This window comes from Emys orbicularis, chromosome 2 (assembly GCF_028017835.1).
Source record: "Emys orbicularis isolate rEmyOrb1 chromosome 2, rEmyOrb1.hap1, whole genome shotgun sequence".
Lineage (NCBI taxonomy): Eukaryota > Metazoa > Chordata > Testudines > Emydidae > Emys > Emys orbicularis.
This window is the reverse complement of record NC_088684.1, coordinates 241022628-241046135: the sequence shown is the minus strand read 5'-3', so window position 1 is coordinate 241046135 and position 23508 is coordinate 241022628. Positions and strand designations below refer to the sequence as shown.

The following is a 23508-nucleotide window of genomic DNA, read 5'->3' as shown; positions in this document are numbered from 1 at the left end:
GATTTCCCCCCCCCTGCTTCTAGTGAGATCTGCTCCAATCTCTTGCTCCTGCCTCCAAGGGTAAAATTATCACAGAAAACATTGTAGCTTTCTCTTGGGGCTGTCAAACTTCCTGTTGTTGCTGGACATGTGCTAGGAGTATCATTTTATTGATACTACTGCAAAGTTCTTCAGTATGCCGGCTACACTGAAGCTCTCCCTGACTTTTATATTTTCTTAGTTTTACTGATCCTCATATTTGATGAGTGAAATGTCATTTTTTTGCAGGAGGGGTTCCTCTCCATCCACAGTCTCCATTAGCATCAAAGGAGAGAGTCTCACCAGGCATCAGAGTTGCCCACAAGTTGCCTCGTCATAGGCCCCTGAATCGAACCCAGTCAGCTCCACTGCCTCAGAGCACTTTGGCCCAGCTGGTCATTCAGCAGCAGCACCAGCAGTTCCTGGAGAAGCAGAAACAGTACCAGCAACAGATTCACATGAACAAAGTGAGCTCCCAAACTAAAGCCTTTCCAATACACACAGAGAATGAAAAACTAACAAGATAGTGTGGATATCTGGTACAATGCTGTACTTGAGCAGCACACAAGTCCCTGCTACATGTGCACATTATATATATATATATACATAGGCATGTCGGGTGTGGGTGTGAGTGTTACTGTTAGACTAGACATCCATTTTCTGTCGTTCCTAAAGATTGTCCAAAGTTGGTTCTCTGGGCATCGGCATCAGGAAAAATATAATTAAATGAAACAGCAACCAGATTCTCTCGAAGTTTTAAATTACCATTTTAAATCAGTTTCCTGCTGTATTGATAAATGATTCCTCAAAAGGTTATTGGATTTATTTCTGACTTATTTCACTTCCCATTTCACTGTTGGGAGGCAATTCTGTGTTGCTACCTGTGATTCATATTTTAAGCTTACTTGATTAATGGTGAGCAATACATTGGTAGTTCTTCAAAATCAGCCTCCTTTTCCATCTATAATGACAGGTTTCAGAGTAGCAGCCGTGTTAGTCTGTATCCGCAAAAATAACAGGAGTACTTGTGGCACCTTAGAGACTAACAAATTTATTAGAGCATAAGCTTTCGTGGGCTACAACCCACTTCTATGCATCCGAAGAAGTGGGTTGTAGCCCACGAAAGCTTATGCTCTAATAAATTTGTTAGTCTCTAAGGTGCCACAAGTACTCCTGTTACTTTTCCATCTAGAGGCTTCACTGATCAGCCAAAGCAAGATTTTTATAACCTATCAAGACACTGCTTTCCATATAAAATTGACAAGTAACAAAATGTTCACTGCCTGCATGTCAGGTTAAAAGATTAATGTGTCAGAGAGAACCAACTATTGCTACTAATAAATTTGGGGCCCAAATCTACTACTGTTTCTTATGTAAAGTAATTCCTTATTCTGTAAGAAATCAATAGGACTACTTGGAGATGAATGAACAAAGGGTGTTGGAATCTAGCTATATTCATAGCAGAGACAGTATCGTTTTATAAAAGAGATAGCCAACACTTCATCAAAAGATAAGTTGTAGCCATGAACAATGCCACACTCCAAAGCCTGAGATATGTGAGTAATTAAATGATCTAATCCCAGGAGAACCTTTTTAGTGCACACCCTTCCGTCTTACTGATTGTACTATACTCATTTTCAAGTTGAAGTTAAATACATGTTTGCCAGCCTGCTTTGAATAATTTTGGCACATACGAATCAATGCATCTTCCCTTTTTCTATCTTGTCAGAGAATTATTTGATGGGTATATATGAAAGCCAGTCATATGGGAGAAAATAAGATGAAAAGCAGGCATGTTGCCCTTGTACATCGGAGAAAGGATCAACCTATCTCACTGGTGAACTTCTCTCATGGGGTGCTGATTCCTTGGAATCTGTTAGGAATTCCCAACAAAATTAGAAACAAACCCAGAGTTTAAGTACATAGTTTGTACAGTGGTTTGGTTATTAAATCTTGTCTTAATTAGGAAAAATGAAGACCAGAAAACTTCAAAGTTCAGAGCTGATCCTTGCATGTTAACCCCTCTCAGCTAGGGTGTTTTGATTACTCAACTAGGACTCCAGTTGGCTTTTCTTCGAGTATGCGTTCCATATGTTTAATCAAGATGGCATATGTACATCTTGTAGCCTCCAGGTTTTGAAAATATTTCACCTGCCCTCAATTGTCCGAAGAAAAGAGAACTTTTTATTACCGGGTAAAGGACTGAGTCTTTGTATTGTTTAAGGGTATCCAAAGCAAACAACGATCATGGTTTTTTTCACAAAATGAATTGAATCTATATTTGTATGAAAGACAAACCTGTGATTCTATTGTAAAGACAGTCTGTAGCTTTTAGGGATAAATAATATGAGCTTTAGATGCATCTATCCTAAATATATCTAATGAAACTTGAATCAAACAACGTCAGAATGGAATGATATTGAAGTAGTAGTTACTAATCTTTTAATTTTACCCATGCATACATTTTTACCCAATAGGAACTGGACTGTAAAGGCTGTATTTAGTCTATGGTTCCGTTGCGAAGTTGTTTTTCTTGGTTAAAATGCAATTTTAAGAAAAGAAACAAAAATTTGGGAGACTAATCACATCTGGAGACACATACACTTAATTAGTTAATTACTCATTGGCGTTGGAGAATAAATGCTTCTGAAATATTGCTCTTATTTATTGTGGGTAAAGGTTTGGCCTTAACTGTGCCATGTTCAGCCAGTCAGCACCATCTAACCACTGATTTACGTTTATGGTAGAAATTAGCAAGGACTATAGTATTCAGTGGCCCAATGTCACTTGGAAATTCTTTGTCACACTCATTTTTACTGGCCTTCTGCTCACGAGATTGTGGCTATGATTTCTGGGTCAGCATTCTTGTAACAGTACATCTTAGAGAGATTACTGAAAAATGCTGTTGTTCTAGTTATGTAGCTGTCCTCTGCAAACCTACACAAAGCAAGAGGTGATCTTCATGTATCTAAAGGGAGAACGTGTATAAATAAATGAAATGTAAAGAACAGCCACCATGAGGCTATAGAAGAGAGTGATGACTGAACAACTCAGAAGGCGGGTGATCATCCTGAGTACCGTGGTAACTTAAAATGCTATATGAATGAGAGGGAAACATACAATTGTGGTGTTAAATTATTGCTTGAGATTGAACAGCCCTTCACTTACAATAAGGTTTGGATGTTTACCTGAACTATGAAATTATTCACCACAGAGTGTTGAATAGTGTGTTCACTCTTATAATTTTGCTAAAAAGAAATAATTCAGAACTGTCTTTTCATCTCCAGGTGGTCAGTTTGTTTTGGATTAAAACATTTGTAAAGGCATTAATCAAATGTATAGGATAGGGTTGATAAGCTAAAAGTTTGCTCTACTTGAAGTTAAAGTTATCTGTTCATGATAGCCTACTAATGACTTTAGTTTGTGGGGCTATTTAAAGCAAAATAAAAACGGCTGCAAAGCTGAATTATTTGGTTCTTAAACAATACAGTGCAGCTTCTTTCCATGTCCCAAGCGTATATGTGCATCTAATGTTTTTCCACTGATCCTATTACCCATTGCATTTCTGTAAGAAGGCAGTAAAGTGAAATGTGCAAAAATCTATCATTTTATTTCCTAAGTTTTTGTTTACGAAAAGGTGCTTTATTTAATAAATCAGATATTCTGAAGCATTTTCTTAGCAGTTGTAACTGGGAAAGCCAGAAAAGCAATTTTTAAGATGGCAAGACTCTCGAACTAAAACAACACTCAGTTGTCATGAGCTCAGGACAAGATACATCCCTTTCCCCTGCATCTTCTTACTCTGCCCTTCTGGAAATGACTGGTATTTCATGACATTTATTTTTAAAACTTTAAATCAACATTTTTTAATAACGCAAACAGAAATGCTATATTTGATGTTTCAGCTTGGAATACTTTTTTATGGCATGATATAAACCCCTGAAAGTCATGGAATCTCTTTTTATGGCAATTGGGGGGGGGGGGGGGGGAAATCGAGCTATAGCAGTGACAAGGGAAAAACAGTGGCTACACAGCTAAACTCATGATTTGTAAAGCATTATAGTTTGCAAAACTACAGGCATAAAATATGGTTCCTTTTCTTTGTAAGGGGAATATACTTCCAGCCACAAGCCAAGGCTGTGATTAGAGTGATAAAAAACAAAACCTAACAGGCCAGAGGTAAAGATTTCCCTGGATCATTTCCATTCTAAAAAGAAACAAATCATTGAGCCAAGAGGTGTGCTTCTATCCTTAGTAACAAAGAGAAGATTTCCCTGTGGACTACTTCTGGTCAATTGTCAGATGGCAGGTTTTTGATGTGGGAAATAGTATACCTCCTCACTGGAGTCTGACATTTATACCTATGGGATCTAGTACACTGACCTTCTCAAAACATTCTAGCTGAAATGCAAATTTTGACATCCCATCCAGAAGTAGGTGGAAAGCCTTGCCCTTGCTTTTGAAAAATCAAATGTGTGGAAACCTGAACTGGGCTTTTCTTTTGGAAGATAGGCTTTGCTGTTGTCAGATTTAATACACTTCTGTCCAAATGACAGCTTGTTTCCTTGTGGAGTCCTTTGATCAGCATTTTAGAACTTCATTTTACCCAATAAAAGGAATAGCATGTCTAGGAACCCAGTTAAACTTATTGTAGCAGGTACCAGAAAACTGACACTGCAACAAAAATCTTACTGTTTGGCTCCTTATGTTATTTGGGTATCTAAAGAACCTTGACCTTACTACTTAAAAGATGTGATTTCTGCATAATTAATATAAACACAAGGCCATTGGCAGATGTCTGACCTTCAGTTTTCACTCCAGGCTGTTAATCTGTTCATAAAGTCTTTTACTTGGATGAGAAAACAATGGTTAGGCATGACTCCGAGGAAAGAAAAATACATGGGGAAATGAAATGCGAGTATTTTAAATGATGATAATAACTGAGATAAAGCATATAAGGAGTGGGAAAATAATTTGGAGGTTTCTAGTTCTTGACATGAGTTTGTTGACAAAAGAAGCTGAGTTTTTCCAATAGGAACATTTAATGCGGTCAACTAATTCTTGGCAACTAAAGCAATGAATGAATAGCTGTTCAGCAAAATGCTAAAACTGTGTCTGGGCCAGATCTTCTGCTGTTGTAAATTGACATACTTCCATTGAGCTCACTCCAGCTCAGGATCTGGCTCTCCATCATATCCTTATGTGTGATCACCAGGTCCAGCAAGGGGTGGAGGAGGGAACCCCACAAATACACTTCCTGTTTTAAAAATTCTTTTTCGGACAAGGCTATAGCAACAACAAATGAATAATGCGTTGCTATAGACAGATTATTTATTGAGAACTAGCACCAATGCTTACTTTGGAAAATAATTTTGAATGAACAGTTGACTCTTTGTTTCTATTGTACATGCTCAATACAAAATCTTCAAACATACCCCTACACTGGCTATGCAAGCATAGCTGCTTACAAGCATAGCTCGCTAAGTGCCTGGATACGTTGATTCAAAAAAACGTATGCTTATGGAAAATTGTTTTTCCCTCCTCTTCCAATGTTTGTTTGATTCATAAATAAGGTGATCAAGTTCTGATGGAAATCAATGTACATGGCTGTTGCTGCAGGTTCGCTCTCGGTGCCTCGTACCTCGTATGATTGTAGAGACATTTAAATAGTATCAGGAAATTATGGATTTTACAACAGCTTATTCATTGTAAAGGATACACACATGCCATGGAAAGAGCTATAAAAGGCCTATGTTCAATGGCCAGATTATTTATGCACTCTTCCCATTTTCCTGTGCAGCTAAGCAGCCACAATTGTCTTTTAATGTCTTTTCTGGTTGGACTCTTGTAATTATACGATGCTTATGCATATTCCTTACAGCTTAATTTCCTTAAAACAAAAAAATGAAATAATATGGGTTACAGTAGCTTGAGGTCATTCTCTAAGCTGCTCCCTCAATTTGAATAACTCTAAAATGTATGCATGTTGCTTTGGAGAAGGCCAATTTGTACAATTCTAATTTAGAACATTATCTGAAACATGGCTTTATCATTATTTTAAAGTATAGTCTCATTAGAGCTCAAATTAAGGACTCCTCTTTCCAAAACTATTACTAAATATTCATGCTAGCAAACATCATAGTCATTCTCAGTATCCAAATCTATGTATTTAACTATAGATTCAGAAACAAAATGATCAGACAAGTTGAAGGAGTAATATCAGGAAGTAAAGTATAAACTGATTTTTCTAACATATCATTGAATCATAGAAGATTAGGGTTGGAAGAGACCTCAGGAGGTCATCTAGTCCAACCCCTTGCTCAAAGCAGGATCAACCCCAACTAAATCATCCCAGCCAGGGCTTTGTCAAGCCAGGCCTTAAAAACCTCTAAGGATGGAGATTTCACCACCCTCCTAGTGAAATAGTTTTTCCTAATATCCAACCTAAACCTCCCCCACTGCAGTTTGAGACCATTGCTTCTTGTTCTATCATCTGCCACCACTGAGAACAGCCTAGCTCCATCCTCTTTGGAACCCCCCTTCAGGTAGTTGAAGGCTGCTATCAAATCCCCCCTCACTCTTCTCTTCTGCAGACTAAATAAGCCCAATTCCCTCAGCCTCTCCTCGTAAGTCATGTGCCCCAGCCTCCTAATCATTATCGTTGCCCTCCGCTGAACTCTCCAATTTGTCCACATCCTTTCTATGGGGGGCGGAAGGGGGCCAAAACTAGATGCAATACTCCAGATATGGCCTCACCAGTGCCGAATAGACGGGAATAATCACTTCCCTCAGTCTGCTGGCAATGCTCCTACTAATGCAGCCCAATATGCCATTAGCCTTCTTGGCAACAAGGACACACTGTTGACTCATATCCATCTTCTCATCCACTGACGATCCCCAGGTCCTTTTCTGCAGAACTGCCGCTTAGCCAGTCGGTCCCCAGCCTGTAGGAGTGCATGAGATTCTTTCGTCCTAAGTGCAGGACTCTGCACTTATCTCTGTTGAACCTCATCAGATTTCTTTTGGCCCAATCCTCCAATTTGTCTAGGTCACTCTGGACCCTATCCCTATCCTCCAGCGTATCTACCTCTCCTCCCAGCTTAGTGTCATCCACGAACGTGCTGAGGGTGCAATCCATCCAATCATCCAGATCATTAATGATGAATATATGTGATTAGAAGAGCCTTGTGGTATCAGGTATATTTGTCAATATAATATGATAGGGCCAAGCTATCTTTTAAACCACATTAACAAAATGAAAGTTCAAGGAGGGAGGGAGAAGTAGCTGTAGACTAGTTGACTGAACATGGCTGGGCCTGAAGGAAACTCAAGGTTCCGTCTTCTAATCTGCCATGTGGTCTTGGGAAAGATATTGCCATATTTTTATTTCTTCAGAAATAGGGAAAACAATGTATACCCACCTGATAAAGCACTTTGAGATCTATGAAACAAGGCACAAATTTATTACTTACAAAGGCCTTGATCCCAGTGAAGTCTTTAGCAAATTTCCAATTGACTTCAGTAATTCAGGATCAGACCCTAACATAGCAATATTGCAGATTTAAATGCATGCTATCACTAAATGTAGTCTAAGAATAAAATACTCCTCCTATCGGTGCTTGCATCACTCTACTCATTAGGTCATCCAAAAAATGCATTTGAGCACATGCTACAATGGGGTTGCATCAGTAGCCTCATCAGCTTTCAGGAACAGTGACATACAGTAGCATGAAGGCGAACAAGCCCACATAAAAGTGAGAAAGCACAGAAGAAAGGAGAGCAATAAGGAAATGAAATATGCTCCCTAACTGTGCTGTGGACTAGCTCTCAGTCTCTCTTGGATTCTCCTCCCGAGTAACCCACCTGATGTCAAACAACTGGCATATGGAATGTTTTACAGATGGATCAGCATCAGTGACTCACGTTAGCTGTATATGATTATCTGTCACACAGATGTTTTAGCTTGTGTTTGCTTGCTAGCCAGCCAGCAGCCAGACTCTTTTTAATTTTATTTTGCTGCAGGATCACCAACAGATGTTTAACAAAAAGACAGAGAATAGTCTACTATTGTGAATACATGTAGTTAGCTCCACTGCCTTCTTGGGCAGCATTAGCCCCTGAGAAATAACTGGAAGAGATTTACTGGTATGATCTGAGAAATTTTCCAGATTCTTCTTTATAAGGAGTCAGTTGGCGTTAGTTGCGCGAGCAGGGATTCCTCTGCTTATAACGATGCCACCTGCAGCACTGAAGATGCATTTGAAGTGATTGATGAATACTAGAACATAACAGAGAGCATTTTTAAGTGGGCTGCTGTGGCCCTCAGTACCAGTACCCGAAAGGGTTCTCTCTCATGTCTGAAGACTTTCATCATGGACATATTTTTCTTTAATAGATGTACTATTAAACATAAGCGCTGATTCTGCAAATGCAGCTGCACAAGTGGGTGCACGCATCTGCTTGTAGGCTCAGCACCTTCAATTGCCTGGGTAATCTTGCCCTACTGTGGGGGAATGAACAGTTATCCCTATAACACACACAACTTGTTCAGGATCAACAATGGTAAAGTAACTTTTTTTTAATTATTATTATTTTTTTGCTGCTGCAGGCCTTGGTTAGTGCTAATGATTAGTGCCCAGGAGGGGTAGCTCTTTGTTTCAATTAATCTCCTCAGTGCTTCCTAATGTTTATGCGAAACAATCTGACTGTGTTGTAGATATGGGATCTAGGAATAGGATAGAAGATGATTTTATGGCCTCCAGCACTTTGCTCATAAATCCTATGTCTACATGGGTGAAAGTAGGTGTTAATTCTGCCCTTGCCTCAATCAGTGACCATCATAAAGCCTTCTCTTTCACACCGGCCCATGATTCTGGAGGTGGACGACAGCCTAAAAGGGATGTTTTGCGTTTATAAAAAACACTACTCCCAAATTTTAGGGACCTGCACATTATTTATTAAGTTTTTAAACATTATACAAAATGCAATTGGATAAATATCTCAAACTACCATAAATCTCCTCTTCCCAATCCACTCATACCACATTAAGCCTCCCCTATGAGACTAAAAAAACAACCTTTGGAAAATAAATATCACATCTGGGCTCTGCTGCACCAAAAGGAGAATACGTTCCAGAATAGAGGGACTCTTCACTGAAAATTTTCTGCCAACCTCTATTCAAGCCAGTGCAGATCTGAAAATATTCTACATTTGTCCCCAAAGACATGACTGCTACCACAGAAGAATTCTCTATCCATAAATCTTGGGCTTGATCCTGTAAACTCTTATTCACTTCACGTCAATATGCTCGCATGAATAAGGACTATTCCTGTGATTAGGCATTTGCAGGTTCAGGCCCAGTTACATCTTTTCCAGCAAGTTAGAGGTGCAGTTACTGGACCACATTCCAGAAGCTCACACAAAGAAGTGCAAAACACACCTTCCTGCATCAGCAAGTCCTCTTACACTGCAGCAGACATTTAAGCAAGCAGATGGCTGGCAGTGTTTTCACTGATACCTGTGCTCTGTGAGGATTTGCTATAATTTTAACGGAGTTCCATGTGAGCTGCACAGACAGGAAGGCCCGGATCCACAAAGACACTTAGGCATTGTGATGGTGAGCACTGCAAGAGCTAGCTTTCCAGAACCTGGAAAATTGCAGCAACAACAAAGCAATCCATAAAGCTTGAGTTAAGTGCTTAGGCTCCCTATACAATGAATGGGGAGAGAAAGGTGCCTAAGAATGCTCTCCACTAAAGCCAGCATGCTAGGCAAGGAGCCATCTAAACTAGCCAATGGGGCCCTCTCATGGAGATAGATACCTAAGTCTGAGCTGCTGGGAGGCACCTATCTCTGCTTGTGATCCACAGCCAGGAACCCCCCCACCCCCTTTTGGAGCCAGGTGGCTTAGGTGCCTAAGTTATTTCTTGTGAGAAAGAGTTAGAGGCCAGCTTCACTCCACACAAAATGGCTGGAGGAGGTGATGGGGCTGGTGGTTCTGGTGTCCACCTTAAACATTTTAGCCCAGTGGTTAAAACACTCGCCTGGGATGTGGGAGGCCCAGGTTCAATTTTCATCTCTCTACAAGAGGGAGAGAAAGGGTTTGAACAGGAGTCTCCCTGTTCAGGGGAGTGCCCTAACCATTGAACTATGAGATAGTCTGATGGTGGGGCCCCTTCAATCTCTCCTGTTGAAGCTGTTCCACGGTGGATAATTAGAGTGATTGGGCCAGAGAGACTCTGTAGCCTGGAAATTGGGAGGCCAGAGGTTCAGTCCCCTTGCTCCAATGACCCCTTATTTGTACACAGTGGAACAGCTTCAATACGAGAGATTGAGGGAGGCTCCACATCAGAATATTCCATAGCTTAGTGGTTGGAGTATTCACCTGAAAGGTGGGAGATCCCTATTCAAATTATTTTCCCCAGCAGGCAGAGGGAAGAACTAAACCTGGGCTGCCCACATCCCAGGTGAGTGCTCTAACCACTGGATTGAAAGTTACTGAATGGGCATCCCCCCACTTCCCACCCACCAGTTTTGAATGGGACCTTTTCCAGTAGGCAGTCTCTGAGCACACCTACTGGATTGGGCCCAATAGGGGGCGGAGCATCTATCTTCCCCCCACTTTGTGGATCACATTGATGCTTAGGCAGGAGATAGGCAGATGCCTAGAGTGGGGTAGCAATGTGCATACTCAGAGGCAGAAACAGAGACACCCAGGGAACTCTTACAGTGAACATTTAGGGTTAGACAGCCTTTTTGAGGATCACAAGAGTTCCTAAAACTGGGACTTAGGCATCTAAGTCTGGGGTTTGGGTGCCTAAATACCTTTGTGGATCTGGGCCAAAGTTTATATCCTGACCAGTGCTATTCACTGTTTGAAATTCATTGATTCTCGGTGTCCTGGTAGACACCACCTTGCACCACCTCCCCTTCCCTTCTAATAGACACTTCACTTTGGGGTTCTGTACCAGGATTCCCACAAGATTTAGCCTGTGTCACATTTTGCAAATTGCAAATTACTTTTTGCCACTACATAAAAATTTATTTTCATTATTAGGGCAGCTTCAATGTGGCTACTTATTTGAGTTCTAGTAAATCATGATCTCTTTTCTTTCTATCATCAGTAAACATGTTTCAATACTGATAATATTTTAACAAGATCTGCTAAAAGCTAACTGCCACTTAAAATAAGGGCCCTACAGCCTTCACTGGTGTAAATTGGCATAGCTCCATCAATGACAGGAAAGAGGGAAACCCAGCAAAGCACAGAATCTAACAAAAGCAGAAGTTTCTGTGCTATGCAGAAGATAAATGGGGAAATGTTTACCACAAAATTTAGTTCCACAGGTGCAGACTAAATTAGATAGGAAAAATACATTAACCTTTAAGCTGCTGAAATTTTGAATATCACAGAAACCCTGTTTTTCAGCCTTCCAGTATTTACAAGCTGTACATGCAAAATGAGTGGGGAGATTTGGAAAAATGCTTTTAATTACTTAATTCTCCCCTCTTTATATTTTTGTGTATCGTTAATTATGTTAAGCTTGTTAGAAGTTCCACGCAAACTATATTATGTAAAATGTACTGACCTTCAAGTCATACATTTGAATTAAAACATATTTATGTTTGTCTGCTAAGGTATTTTAAAGGAGAATATCATTTAAAAAAAATTCTATATGTAAGTATTTATAAACATCTGTTTACTATGCTGCTATATTATGTATTATTAAATTTAATATTACTATAAAATGCTATATTTGTACATAATCTTCTAAATTGAAAGATGGTAGGATCTTGTTAGTGAGCTTACATTCTTCATTCCGATAAACTTCTGCTGCAAAGTTGCATCATTAACTAGTTTTTCCAGGAAAGTTTTGACTCACTTGTCAATACAAATATAGTAATCCTTAGCATGTGGCATTTGTGGAGAAATATTGGCAGTAACTTTAATTTGTCTGTCTGTCTGTCTCTCTCTTTTTCAGATGCTCTCTAAATCCATTGAACAGCTAAAGCAGCCTGGCAATCATCTAGAAGAAGCTGAAGAAGAGCTTCATGGAGATCATGCTATGCAGGAAGAAAGAGCTCCCTCTAGTGGTAACAGCATTAGGGATGACAGCTGCAGCATTTGTGTGGATGACAGAATAGGACAGCATGTGGGGGCTGTGAAAGTGAAAGAGGAGCCACTGGACACTGATGACGATAATCAAACCCAGCAAATGGAATCTGGGGAGCAGGCTGCTTTTATGCAACAGGTAATAGGCAAAGATTTAGCTCCAGGATTTGTAATTAAAGTTATTATTTGAACATCAAATGCATTTTTAGGGCTTGAATAAGAGATTGACTGTCTTTTGATTCATGGATCTAGCTAATTTCATTTTAGTGTTCAGAGAATCTAACAAAGGTTGGTGCATTTGCATGCACTCTTAAAACATAGTGACGCTCCTTTTAAAGGCCACTAACTGAGAAAATACCTGCTGCACTCAATTATTCTACATAAGTCAGTGCATAATACATAGAACTTGTTTTCGCTCTAGGACTCTATCACGAGTTAGTTCCAGGGAAATAGAACTCACCGTTGTTTAACTAATTTGTTGAGATCAGTAGTTGTGGAGTCCATTTCCAGAACTGATCAATGAAACATTCTCTCTCTGTTTCTGAATTCTTCTGATGTCTTGACTTTTTCTTTTCACCTATATGTATATAATGTATCATACTGTAGTCTTGAACACTGTTAAGAGTAGGTTTGTTTTCTCCATTAGGCAGATACTGGTTGCAATACCAGGGGTCCTAGGTTTGTGTATAGAGTATGATTATGGAGATATTGGGAGTGCAAAGTGGATGTAAACATACAAGGCAAGGCACTATTTAAAAGGTTTTTTCCTTTTGCACTTCTTAGTGTATTTTTCATTTTTCCCTATTTGATTATGTTGTCTACAAAGGCATGATCAAATGAAGCAGATTCAAATATCGGCAAAGAATGATATGCAACATTGTGTTCCAATCAGATATTAGGGTATATGTGTAATTGTAGAAAAACAAAACAGAACTATCATCTGAGAGTCAATATTTTTTAATAAAGACTAATCATATAATATTGTATAACCTTTACCATTAGGGTCTCACTGAAATGCTAAATTAATGACAGTGTGTGTAAGACACCAATGTGGCAAAAGGTCATTTAAAATGGTAAAAAGTATTTTAACAATTGCTAAATGATAAATGCACTTATACAGACTGTACTTGCAGAATGCTGGTGTCCTTTTTTCCCTATAAAATCAGAACAACTCTGAATGCAATAGAAGGCACTGTTTATTTAAGTCAGTACTTTGTCAGGTCCCTGCTGTTCTCCTGCAGAAAAGTGATTCTGTGGGGGTGAACAGGAAATGCCTTATGGAAACAGGAAGTCCAAGTGATTCATGTACTGAGGAATGTAAGGGGGTGGGGGGAGGCATGGGGGGATGGATATTGTTTTACTCTGTTTTTAAAGGGCACTCTATGAATTGATTTATTGTCAAAGAAAATAACAAAGCGAGTAGGGAAATTGTTAAGGAAGCTTTCCAGTGAAACATTTCCTTCATATTCCCTTTTGATATGTTTACCTTGTTTTATAGGTTTACTTTTGTTAAGCTAGTTAAAGATCCATTGTATTAAGATCTCTTTAATATGGATAATCCAAAACTGACCTGGAGTCCTGTCAGGTTTTTTTTCTATTAAAAATATTTATATTTCTAAAGCTAAGGTATTTTAAGGTGCAGTATCCTGTTTCAAAAGAGATAGCTGTTTTGCCAAATGTAGAAATTGTTCTAATATGTTATTAGTATGTGTTGTTTACATTTTGCTCTAATATTATAAAAGTCCCTTATAAAATGTTGCAACTTCTAAAGATACATTATCCTTTCCCTTAAAAAGTCTCCAAACAAATTAAATGACTTAAATAGTTGCTGTAAAAGAAACGCCTCCTGAAACATTAACATCAGCTTTGATAGGAAAGACTTGCTAATTGACAATATATGTTTTTTGCTTAAATATATTCCCCCCCCCCACCTCCACACTTAAATACAAAGGGGGAAAATAACATACACATTCAACATTATGAAGCATATAAAGATGGAAATATGTATTTTCCCATTCTGTATATATTTCATTTCCTACCAAGCCTAATTTCAGCCTCACCAAAAAGGGATAGTGAATCTTTTAAAATAGATTTTATTTACAGAGGAACTTGCAAATGAGGAGACTTTTGTACAATATCGTTTCAAAGACATGTAACAAACAAAATATATTTTTATAGTGTCATTCAGGAGAGTTACCCCAGTAAAGCCAGTGGACTTTAATTCTATTCAAATTTGATAGCCCCTGAATTGAATCAAGAAACTACCTGGAACCAGTGAAAAGGAAAACTGGGTTAAATAACCATATTTCTAATTGATAAATGTCTCTTACATTTTAAATCTACTGTATTTATTACAATCTACACCTTTGGAGGTGATCTCTTGTTTTGTGTTGTAAATATATTCTGTTTGTATGTTCCCTTTCTTGCCTTCTGATATAAGTCTATTTCTTTCTCAAATAAAGTTTTGTTTTTTTTTTTAAAAAGATCCCCTTTCATATATCTGGCTTTGTGTAAAGTTGATAATTTTAGTTGGTGCTCTGTTTTTTGTATAACCAAATCTGCTGGCTATGCATTGTTGAAAAAAATCCATTAAAGCTTTTAGGAGCAAGATTTTTTATTACACTATTTTTACAATGATTACACAAAGTCTATTTTGGTCTGTTATATGATCCTACATCAGCCATTATAAACTGTAAAACAAATGGAAATAATATCTATGCATGCTCATTTTCCCATCATGGCATTTGTCTTGGACATGTGATCGTCAATGGTAACATACAGAACAAATAAAATACAGACAAACCCAAATTTTCTGACCCCTGATTAGCCAATGTGTGAGCTATTTGAAAATCACTTCCATTCCTATTTCCAAAATTCATATATAACCTAAAATCTGTTGATCTGAAACTGACGAAAGTTTTGGATGTCTCTTGAAACCTTGGTTAAAACAAGGTTTACCTATAAATACAAATCTGGAGAGAGAGAACTTCAGACTAATTAGAGGGTGGTTTTCAACATGGATTCGGAAAAGCACTGTAAGCACATGCTTAAAGTTAAGCATATGCTTAAGTGCTTTGCTGAATGGCGGGTGATGCTTTCCTGAGTTGGACCCTAACTTTGCTTTACCTTTTACAAAGATAAATATCATTCCAATATACATAACTATTTTCATTATTAGTAGTCTCTGAAATTTTGCTACAAAAAGTGTGTGAATGGCAAATAAAGGATCCAGAAAATTAGATATTGAAAAGGTAGCCTGGCAGAACGATTATCCATCTTTTCTAACTCTGCAATGGTTAGGTTCTTAACTCTTTCACTTCCAGTGGTTCTTGCACTAAGATAAATGGTTTCAGGTAAAATAAATAGATATGAATAAACAAACGTTTCCATAAATACAGTTTTTCATTACAGTTAATTGTATGAGCATTACTTTTCCCTGATATGAGTGATACTCAAAATACTTACTAGCTAAAAAGAATAATGCTAAAAGGCTTAATTTGCAAAAGTTAAACAGGCTAATTAGCATTAACCATATTGCTGTAACAACTTACCATATCGATCATGTATATATAAATTGAAGTCTTTAAATAGTTAATACTACTGACAAATTTTTTTTAAATGAGGCCTGTTTTAATAAACATGTCAGAATAGCAGTTTAAAACATTTTCCATCTATAATCCAAGATCTTATTTTACAGCATTCATTTTCTGAGTGTAGCTAAAAGATTTTTGTTTGCCATGTTTCCAATCAAGTTGCAATGAAACAAAAGTCATAATCAAATAAATACCGTAATTTTTTCAAGAGGTAAGGTGTCTCTTCTTTAGAACAATAGGCACCTATGCAGTCCTGTTGTCAAAAATAAAGCCTGTATATGTAGCAATTTGTGACCAATCACTTCTAAATTAGTAAAATTGCTTCATATAACTTATGTACTCTGAGAAAACAAACTCTATTAAGCCATACACTGCTGTTATACAATTATTGTCCCTTTAATATCTGTTCATCGTTTGGTATTAACAAAATAGTATTAAAAGTTGAATCTCTGAGCAGAGCAGAAGTAATCTGGGCAGTGTTGACACATATCTCTACCATTCCAAAATTCATTCATCCACGTTCATCATTACCATATCATCTCCAGGATCGCTAAGATTTACTCTGGGTATCGATCCTGAGCAATCCAGCTGTACCCTGTTTTTATTTCACTGGCATTCTGAGGTAAAAAAAATTATGGATATTAGTCCCAAAACGCCAGGCTATGAACTCTCCACAATTTGCAGCCAGAATTAGTTAGAAAATTAACTTTGCTGTATTATGTTCTGTCCGAGTAGCAGCCTGTCCTACTTATCCATTTAAAGGATGTTGTTTGCTTTTCATTTATTTGTTTACTTTCTGATTTCCTTATGCAATTCCCTTCGTCAGTATGACAGAGCTTTTTCAGTACCTCATTTGCTTGCTGGAGGATCATAGTTTTGAGCATTATACTGTACACTGAAGTCCTCCTCAGGCAAAAGAGAAGTTCACCATGGATAAAACTATCCTCTCATTTATTCTGGTACAATCCCATTGATTGTAATAGGCTTGCATCGGTGTATTTGATGGCACTTGTCCCTTGTGCCTTTCATCTTCAGTATAATTCAGCCCAACTTGATTTTTATTTTGTTTTTTATTCTAACTCTGTCAGATCTATATGCATGGCTATGCATTTAGATCTGACAGAGTATACTGGTCTGCATTTTTCCCCAATAGCTCTACAGTGTTCCTACCTGTGCCGCTCTATCTTTATGCCATATGTTTATAGAGCATATATTTATTTTTAGCCCTATTTTCTGGCATTTATGGTATACTTCAATTCTTAGGAGCTGCATCTGTTTCTGTTCTATATCACAAAATTGAATGGTTCTTATATTTCTAAAAACACAATACAATGCAAGGGCCAGGTTATTATCTATGACACAGTAGTGCCTAGAGGCCCAGTCAAGCTCAGAACCCCATTGTGCTGGGTGCTGTGCAAGTTAATGAGATGCCCTACTTAAGAGGGGATGGGAAGAGTGTGGAACCAAGCACCACCTATAATGGGCAAACTCTAGCCATAAATCAGAGCAGGTAGATGTGCCTGTCACAATGATGTGTGCAGACACAGTTAACAATGCTAAGATTTTAAAGTATTGTTACTGGGCTTCAGAGTCAACACACTAATAACATTCAAAGGGGGGCAGTCCACAACTCCTAAGACCAAATGCTCATTTACCCCACATGGAGTGTGAATAAAGAGCTTTTCACGGAGGCTCTGTGAAGGGCTGGGGAATAATCTTCCACAACCAAGTGACTGGCTTGGCACATAGCAACTCTTCACAGGCTCCCAGTCCCAGGCCAGTTGTTTTAACCCCGTGAATCCACTTTGCACTGAATCTCCTCATCATTCCCCAGCCACACCACCAGAAAGCCCTGCAAGAAAGGTCCTCTTCCATAGTCTCCACTTGCACAGTGTAACCATACTTATTTGAGTCCATTTAGAGCCTTCTATGCCTTTTGCAAGGGACAGCATTTTGGCCTTAGAGACGTGGCACTGCCGTTCATGTTCAGAATAATATTGTCACAACAAGAAGGGATGGAAGCCTAATTCTGTTTCTGAATGTATTTAGAATTCTAGAGAAAATGTGTCACCAGAAGAGTGTAGGTACAAAACTCCAGTGCATACCAGCTCAACTCAATACCTTCAGCATTGTTGAGCTTACTCTTCTTTCTAGGCCAGCTCCTTAAGTCTCCGTCACACAAGATCCAGGAAGCGAGGAGGCTGGCATTACACTAATCTTCCGCCCCTTCAATCCTGGGAGCAGTTCAGCCTCAGCTGCTACTTAGAGCAGCTCAAAGCTGCTCTGAAGATTGTAAGCTGGTAATGGCCCATTATGCGTCCAGGGATTGGAGGAGTGTAGGGCATTCCAAGCATGTCTTCAGAACCCCCCTGCACCATGAGGGGGAGCTAGAGCGGGGATGTTTTGGTTACACATCTGACAGCACAGTTGGGCCATTGTCAGTCTCCTGAAGCGACACAACTTGTGCACTGCAGTGATTCCCAGTGCTTGTTCTTTTATTCTTAATGTTATCATTTAAAATGTGTGTTTTCAGGATGAGATTCCGTCAGACTCTGAGCAAAGCTGAAAGGGTGAGCTTCCTCACACTACTCTGCAATAAACCTCAGACCTGGCTAGGATGGACCTCTTCTAGGGCCTCTTCAGGCCTGTTCAGTCTTTACCTAGCCCCTCCTCTGCTGAGAATGCCTGTAAGGTGGACAGTTAAATAAAGAACTCAGCAGCACAATTAATGTTATCTGGCCACCCATCTCGTAGCAACCAGGCTGATTCTGCCAACTCATTTCACAGACGCCACCAAACAGCAGCCACCAGGACCATCTTTTGGATACTATCAGACTTGATCCATGGCTGAAACAGTGGTTTAGACATGAAAGACTCCCTATCCCATCAGCAATCCCACGAAACCTCCTCTTTTGTTCAAGATGGTTACTTTTGGTCTTCTATAATTTTATCTAACATTCTCTTATAGTTCTTCTACTCTCTTATCTGGATAGTTTCCTTTGGTCTCATAAAATGGAAAAATGCTCAAGTTTTATCTCCTGTGGATGGATTGTCTTATGGATATTTTTAAATGTGCTGAATTCCTGACCATATGCTTATATCTTCAATACAATTTCTTTTGTATTTTTGTTAGAAGAAGAAAATAACACTAAATATGATCTCTATTCATCACCACCTTGCTCATTCCATGTACATTTCACTTCATCAAGTAGTTCAAATCTATTCATTTCTAGGGAAGAATTTGCATTGTATGCCCTTAAGGCAGGGGTGGGCAAACTTTTTGGCCCGAGGGCCACATCTGGATATGGAAATTGTATGGCGGGCCATGAATGCTCATGAAATTGGGGTTGGGGTCCAGGAGGGGGTGAGGGCTTCGACTGGGGGTGTAGGCTCTGGGGTGGGGCTGGGGATGAGGGGTTGGGGGTGCAGAAAGGTGTTCCGGGCTGGGACCGAGGGGTTCAGAGGGCGGGAGAGGGCTCAGGGCTGGGGCAGGGGTGGAGGAGGGGGTCAGGGAAGCAGGCTCCGGGCGACGCTTACCGCAAGCAGCTCCCAGAAGCAGCGGCATGTCTTCTCTCCAGCTCCTATGCGGAGGCACAGCCAGGCGGTTCTGCTCGCCTTTCCATCCGCAGGCACCGCCCCTGCAGCTCCCATTGGCCATGGTTGCCAGCTAATGGGAGCTGTGGGGGCAGTGTGTGGAGCCCCCCTGGTCACCCCTAAGCATAGGAGGCAGAGGGGGGACATGCTGCTGCTTCTGGGAGCTGAGCGGAGCCCCGGCATGCATGGAGCGGGGCAAGCCCCTGACCCTGTTCCCTGGCTGGAGCTCAAGGGCTGTATTAAAATGTCTGAAGAGCCGGATGTGGCCCCCAGGCTATAGTTTGCCCACCTCTGCCTTAAGGCAAGCAATTTGGACTATAACAACTTGCACAAACCCTTTGCTAACAGAAATGTCCTTTGTGCCCTGTGAAGGACACTCTAAGTTTTCCTTATAGTCTTTTTTTTTTAATAGTTCTAGCTATTTTCTTTGCACAGAGAGCCTTGAAAACCAATGCAAACCAAGTATTAGGATTGAAAGGAAGAGCAGTGGAACACCATTTCTGCAGCAGAAGGAGATGGTGAATACTGCACGCTACACCACCACACTCTTTTTATGTAAAATAAACTTGTTAAATTTGAGAGAGATCCCACAGAATCATCCTCTGGGTGTGTGATGAAGGTGGACTGGAATCAGTTACATTTTAATTTAAGGGCAGGAAAATATTGTTTTGCAGCCTGCCCAACATCTTGTAACTTTCAGCCCCCTCTGGGACTGCGCCAGTTGCTGCTCATGATCTCTCTAGTTACGTGCTCATATGGTCTCCCACCCTTATAGTATGTGAGTCCACTTGCATATTTAGAAATAATGATGTCTCTTTTACTCCAACCTTTCAAAGAAATAACTTTGTTAGCTTAGTTATTTCACTTTAGAGAGATGGGGGAGGGGAGTTGTAAGAGAAAGTTTAGTCAAAGAAGTAAGTTTTGTATCTTGCTCTCAATGCACTGAGGCCAGTGCTCATTCTCATCTCATCTGGCAGTGAATTCCACAGTCTAGATGCTGCTCCAATGAAAGTTCTGTCTCCTGCACTCTCAAACTTCCCCCCGTTGACTGGCAGTTTCACTGTTCCAGTGGAACGTAGCTGTATAGCAGGTCATTGTCCTGGGAAAAGCACAATTGCTCAGGTAGCTAGGTCCAGTTCGCAAAGGACTTTCAGTATCAGAACAAAGAGCTTGAACTGGACTTTTTTCTATGGGATGCCAGAGCAATGGGATGATGCATTCATACATCTTTTGTTGCTAATCAGACAGATTGCTGCATTTTGTTCATATGTGGATGATTTCAGAATTTATGGTTTCAATCCTAGATTTGAATTGCAATAATCAATCCTAGAGGTCATGGATAGGTGGATCACTGTAGCAAGGTCTGAATCTGATAGGATGAGGTGAAATCTTCTGGCCAGTCACAGCTGGAAATAGGTATTTGATTTTTTTTCTTACTTCCTTGGCTATATGGGCATCCAGTGTCACTGGACAAGGCTGTGCACCAACTTAGCAGGACAGGTGCCATCAATAGAGAGCCATATTACAGAGGAGGCAAGTTCTTTGAAGCCCTTCTGTCTTCCTGGCCATAGCCCCTCAACTTTTACTGGGTTCAGCTCTAGCCAGCTGCTCTTAATCCAGGTGCTGATTTCAACTGGGGATTGAGAAATCTGGGTGTCTGTGTTCTTAACATCAGATGTACTTGTAGAGGTAGTTGATATCAATGTACTGTTGATACTTCAACCCATGTTGTCTCACCCACTGCAGCAATATTTTGGTATAGATGTTGAATAATATCGATGAGAGACTGAACTTTGTAGGACTCGCAGGTAAGGACTCTGGACTCAGTCTGAGATGAAGGACACAAGCCATTTTGCAGGAGGAACAGGAGTTTTTGTTAATCAACAGCATCAAATGCTTCAGAGGGGTCAAGAAGCATGAGTACAGCTGTACTTCACATATCTATGCAAGGAGAAGGCCATCCACCAGAACAAGTGTTGGGGCCTGACACCTATCTGAGAGGGAGTCAAGACACTAGCAGATGACAGGTGTGCCTGGAGATTTTTTTTTGGTAGCTTATCAATCAGCAGGTGTTCACTCCCAAGCTAGCTACCCAGCCCGCCATCGGAGAAGACCCACTCCCCATCCGACCATGCACACCACAGCCAGAGGCCATAGTACAACCCATCTTCCACCATTGCTACAAAGAGAGGTCACAAGACAACCACCTTCCACAACTGCTGCTGCTGTGAGGAACAGCTGTCAGGTAGGGGAGTCTTCTGGAGGAGCTTTTGGGGGAAATGTGGTGGGCAGGGCCGGCTCCAGGGTTTTGGCCGCCCCAAGCAGCCAAAAAAAAAAAAAAAAAAAAAAGCCGCAATTGCAATCTGCGGCGGCAATTCGGCGGAAGGTCCTTCGCTCCGAGCCGGAGTGAGGGACCGTCCGCCGAATTGCCACCAAATAGCTGGACCTGCCGCCCCTCTCCGGAGTGGCCGCCCCAAGCACCTGCTTGCCAAGCTGGTGCCTAGAGCCGGCCCTGGTGGTGTGTCAAAGAAGTTTTTGGCTAGGGGAATAGGGATGGATTATTTGAATTGGGAAGACTGTGCTCAGGCCAAAGGATTAGAAAAAAATAGAAAATAGAAATAATGGAGATATCCCATCTCCTAGAACTGGAAGGGACCTTGAAAGGTCATTGAATCCAGCCCCCTGCCTTCACTAGCAGGATCAAGTACTGATTTTGCCCCAGATCCCTAAGTGGCCCCCTCAAGAATTGAACTCACAACCCTGGGTTTAGCAGGCCAATGCTCAAACCACTGAGCTATCCCTTGAGAGGGAAAACCATAGAGAATATCACAGACCAAAGGAGAAAGGTTTTGAGGGAACTTCTTTTTAAAATATTGGCTGCAGTACTAAATTGCACTCTCCTGCACAGTTACCTACAGGCAGGAGATAAAACAGCAAGGAAACTCCACAAAATGTTCTTCAAACTGTCCCTTTGGACAATTGTGGGAGTTCACTGTGGAACTGGCTTAGTGTTCCTCAGAGAAAGCAGCATGAGTTCCTTAGAGTTATGGTGATAAAGAGCACAATACTTACAGGAAAATTTGCTTTTTAACCGTGAACTTTATCAGAATAAAGAGAACAATTTTATCCCTAAAGCAATTATGTGTTTCCCTCTGCTTCACTGAAGAGCTTCTGCCTAGAAACTTCCTCAGCCCACCCCTTCCTGGCTTCCTGCTATGTTTTAGTGGAACAGTTCATATATCCTCACAAGTCCCCAGTTGTATCAGACCCACCCAGTGTTCTTTGAGCCTTCTGCCTCCTGGCTGCATGGTCATTGGAAGGCATGTGCTGTTGCACAAAGGAAACCCACTCTAGAAGGGTTACAAGCATAGAATCCTAGTTATTGCTGCTTCACGCAGCATTAATTTAGGTACCAGGTATCCGAGTGGATAATTATGACTTCTGTGGGAAGGTAAACGGAGGACAAAAGCACCTGCTGCTATCTCCAAGCCCACCCATAAATTCTTCAGGAAAATTCTCATGTTGCACTCCCTTAGGAAATTCTGTGTGAAGAAAGGGATGGGACAGAGGAAGATGGCACAGGAGCAGCACCCTCCACCCCTTCTAGCCCGGTCTGCATCCCCTCTTGTCCAAGTGGATGGCAGGTTTTGTCCCTTTGTACCTACTGATTTGTAGCACCTCTGCCCCTTCCTCATAACCTCACTGCTTCAATGGGAAGTTCTGCAATAGATAAAGACTGAGGATCCTGAGTTTTACCTACTATATGTAATAGTTTAGAGAACTATTTATCACGGCTGGTTTTTAAAAAAGTACAATTTTGTGATTTTTATTTTTTCTGTTTCCCCCAAAAATATAGTAATTTGGACCAGCTCCATAGCAGGTTGTATAAATAAAACACAGATTTTCACTGAATTTTTTCAGGGAGTCAGTACATGAAGCTCAAGAAATTTTGTTTTAAAAAGTTTAAATTCAAAAAATTTCTACCAACTATACTATTTATGGCTACCTGGCATGACACCCAAATTGATTGTTGCATTTCTATTCTTTGTGACTCCTTCAATGATGTTAGATTTATTGTTAAACAAGAATTTTCCTGGTCTAGTAACTGAGATTATAAATCAGTAAGCACAGGATTAAAGTAGTAGAGAAAAAACCTATCCTCTGTTCTAGTCTCTATATTTGTTATATCTA

At 40.2% G+C, this 23508-nt stretch overlaps 1 protein-coding gene across 7 annotated transcripts in view; it reads left to right on the top strand.

The window, feature by feature from the left end:
* HDAC9 (histone deacetylase 9) overlaps positions 1-23508 on the top strand; it is a 340664-nt gene that overhangs the window by 107995 nt on the left and 209161 nt on the right. For 4 of the 7 annotated variants that reach the window (XM_065399534.1, XM_065399533.1, XM_065399536.1 and 1 more), the window contains 2 exons: positions 268-485; positions 12000-12269. In XM_065399534.1, coding sequence (XP_065255606.1) covers positions 268-485; positions 12000-12269 — 488 coding nt within the window. Of the gene's footprint in view, positions 1-267; positions 486-11999; positions 12321-23508 lie in introns of those variants that run through there. The other 3 variants (XM_065399539.1, XM_065399538.1, XM_065399537.1) reach the window with 1 other exon arrangement.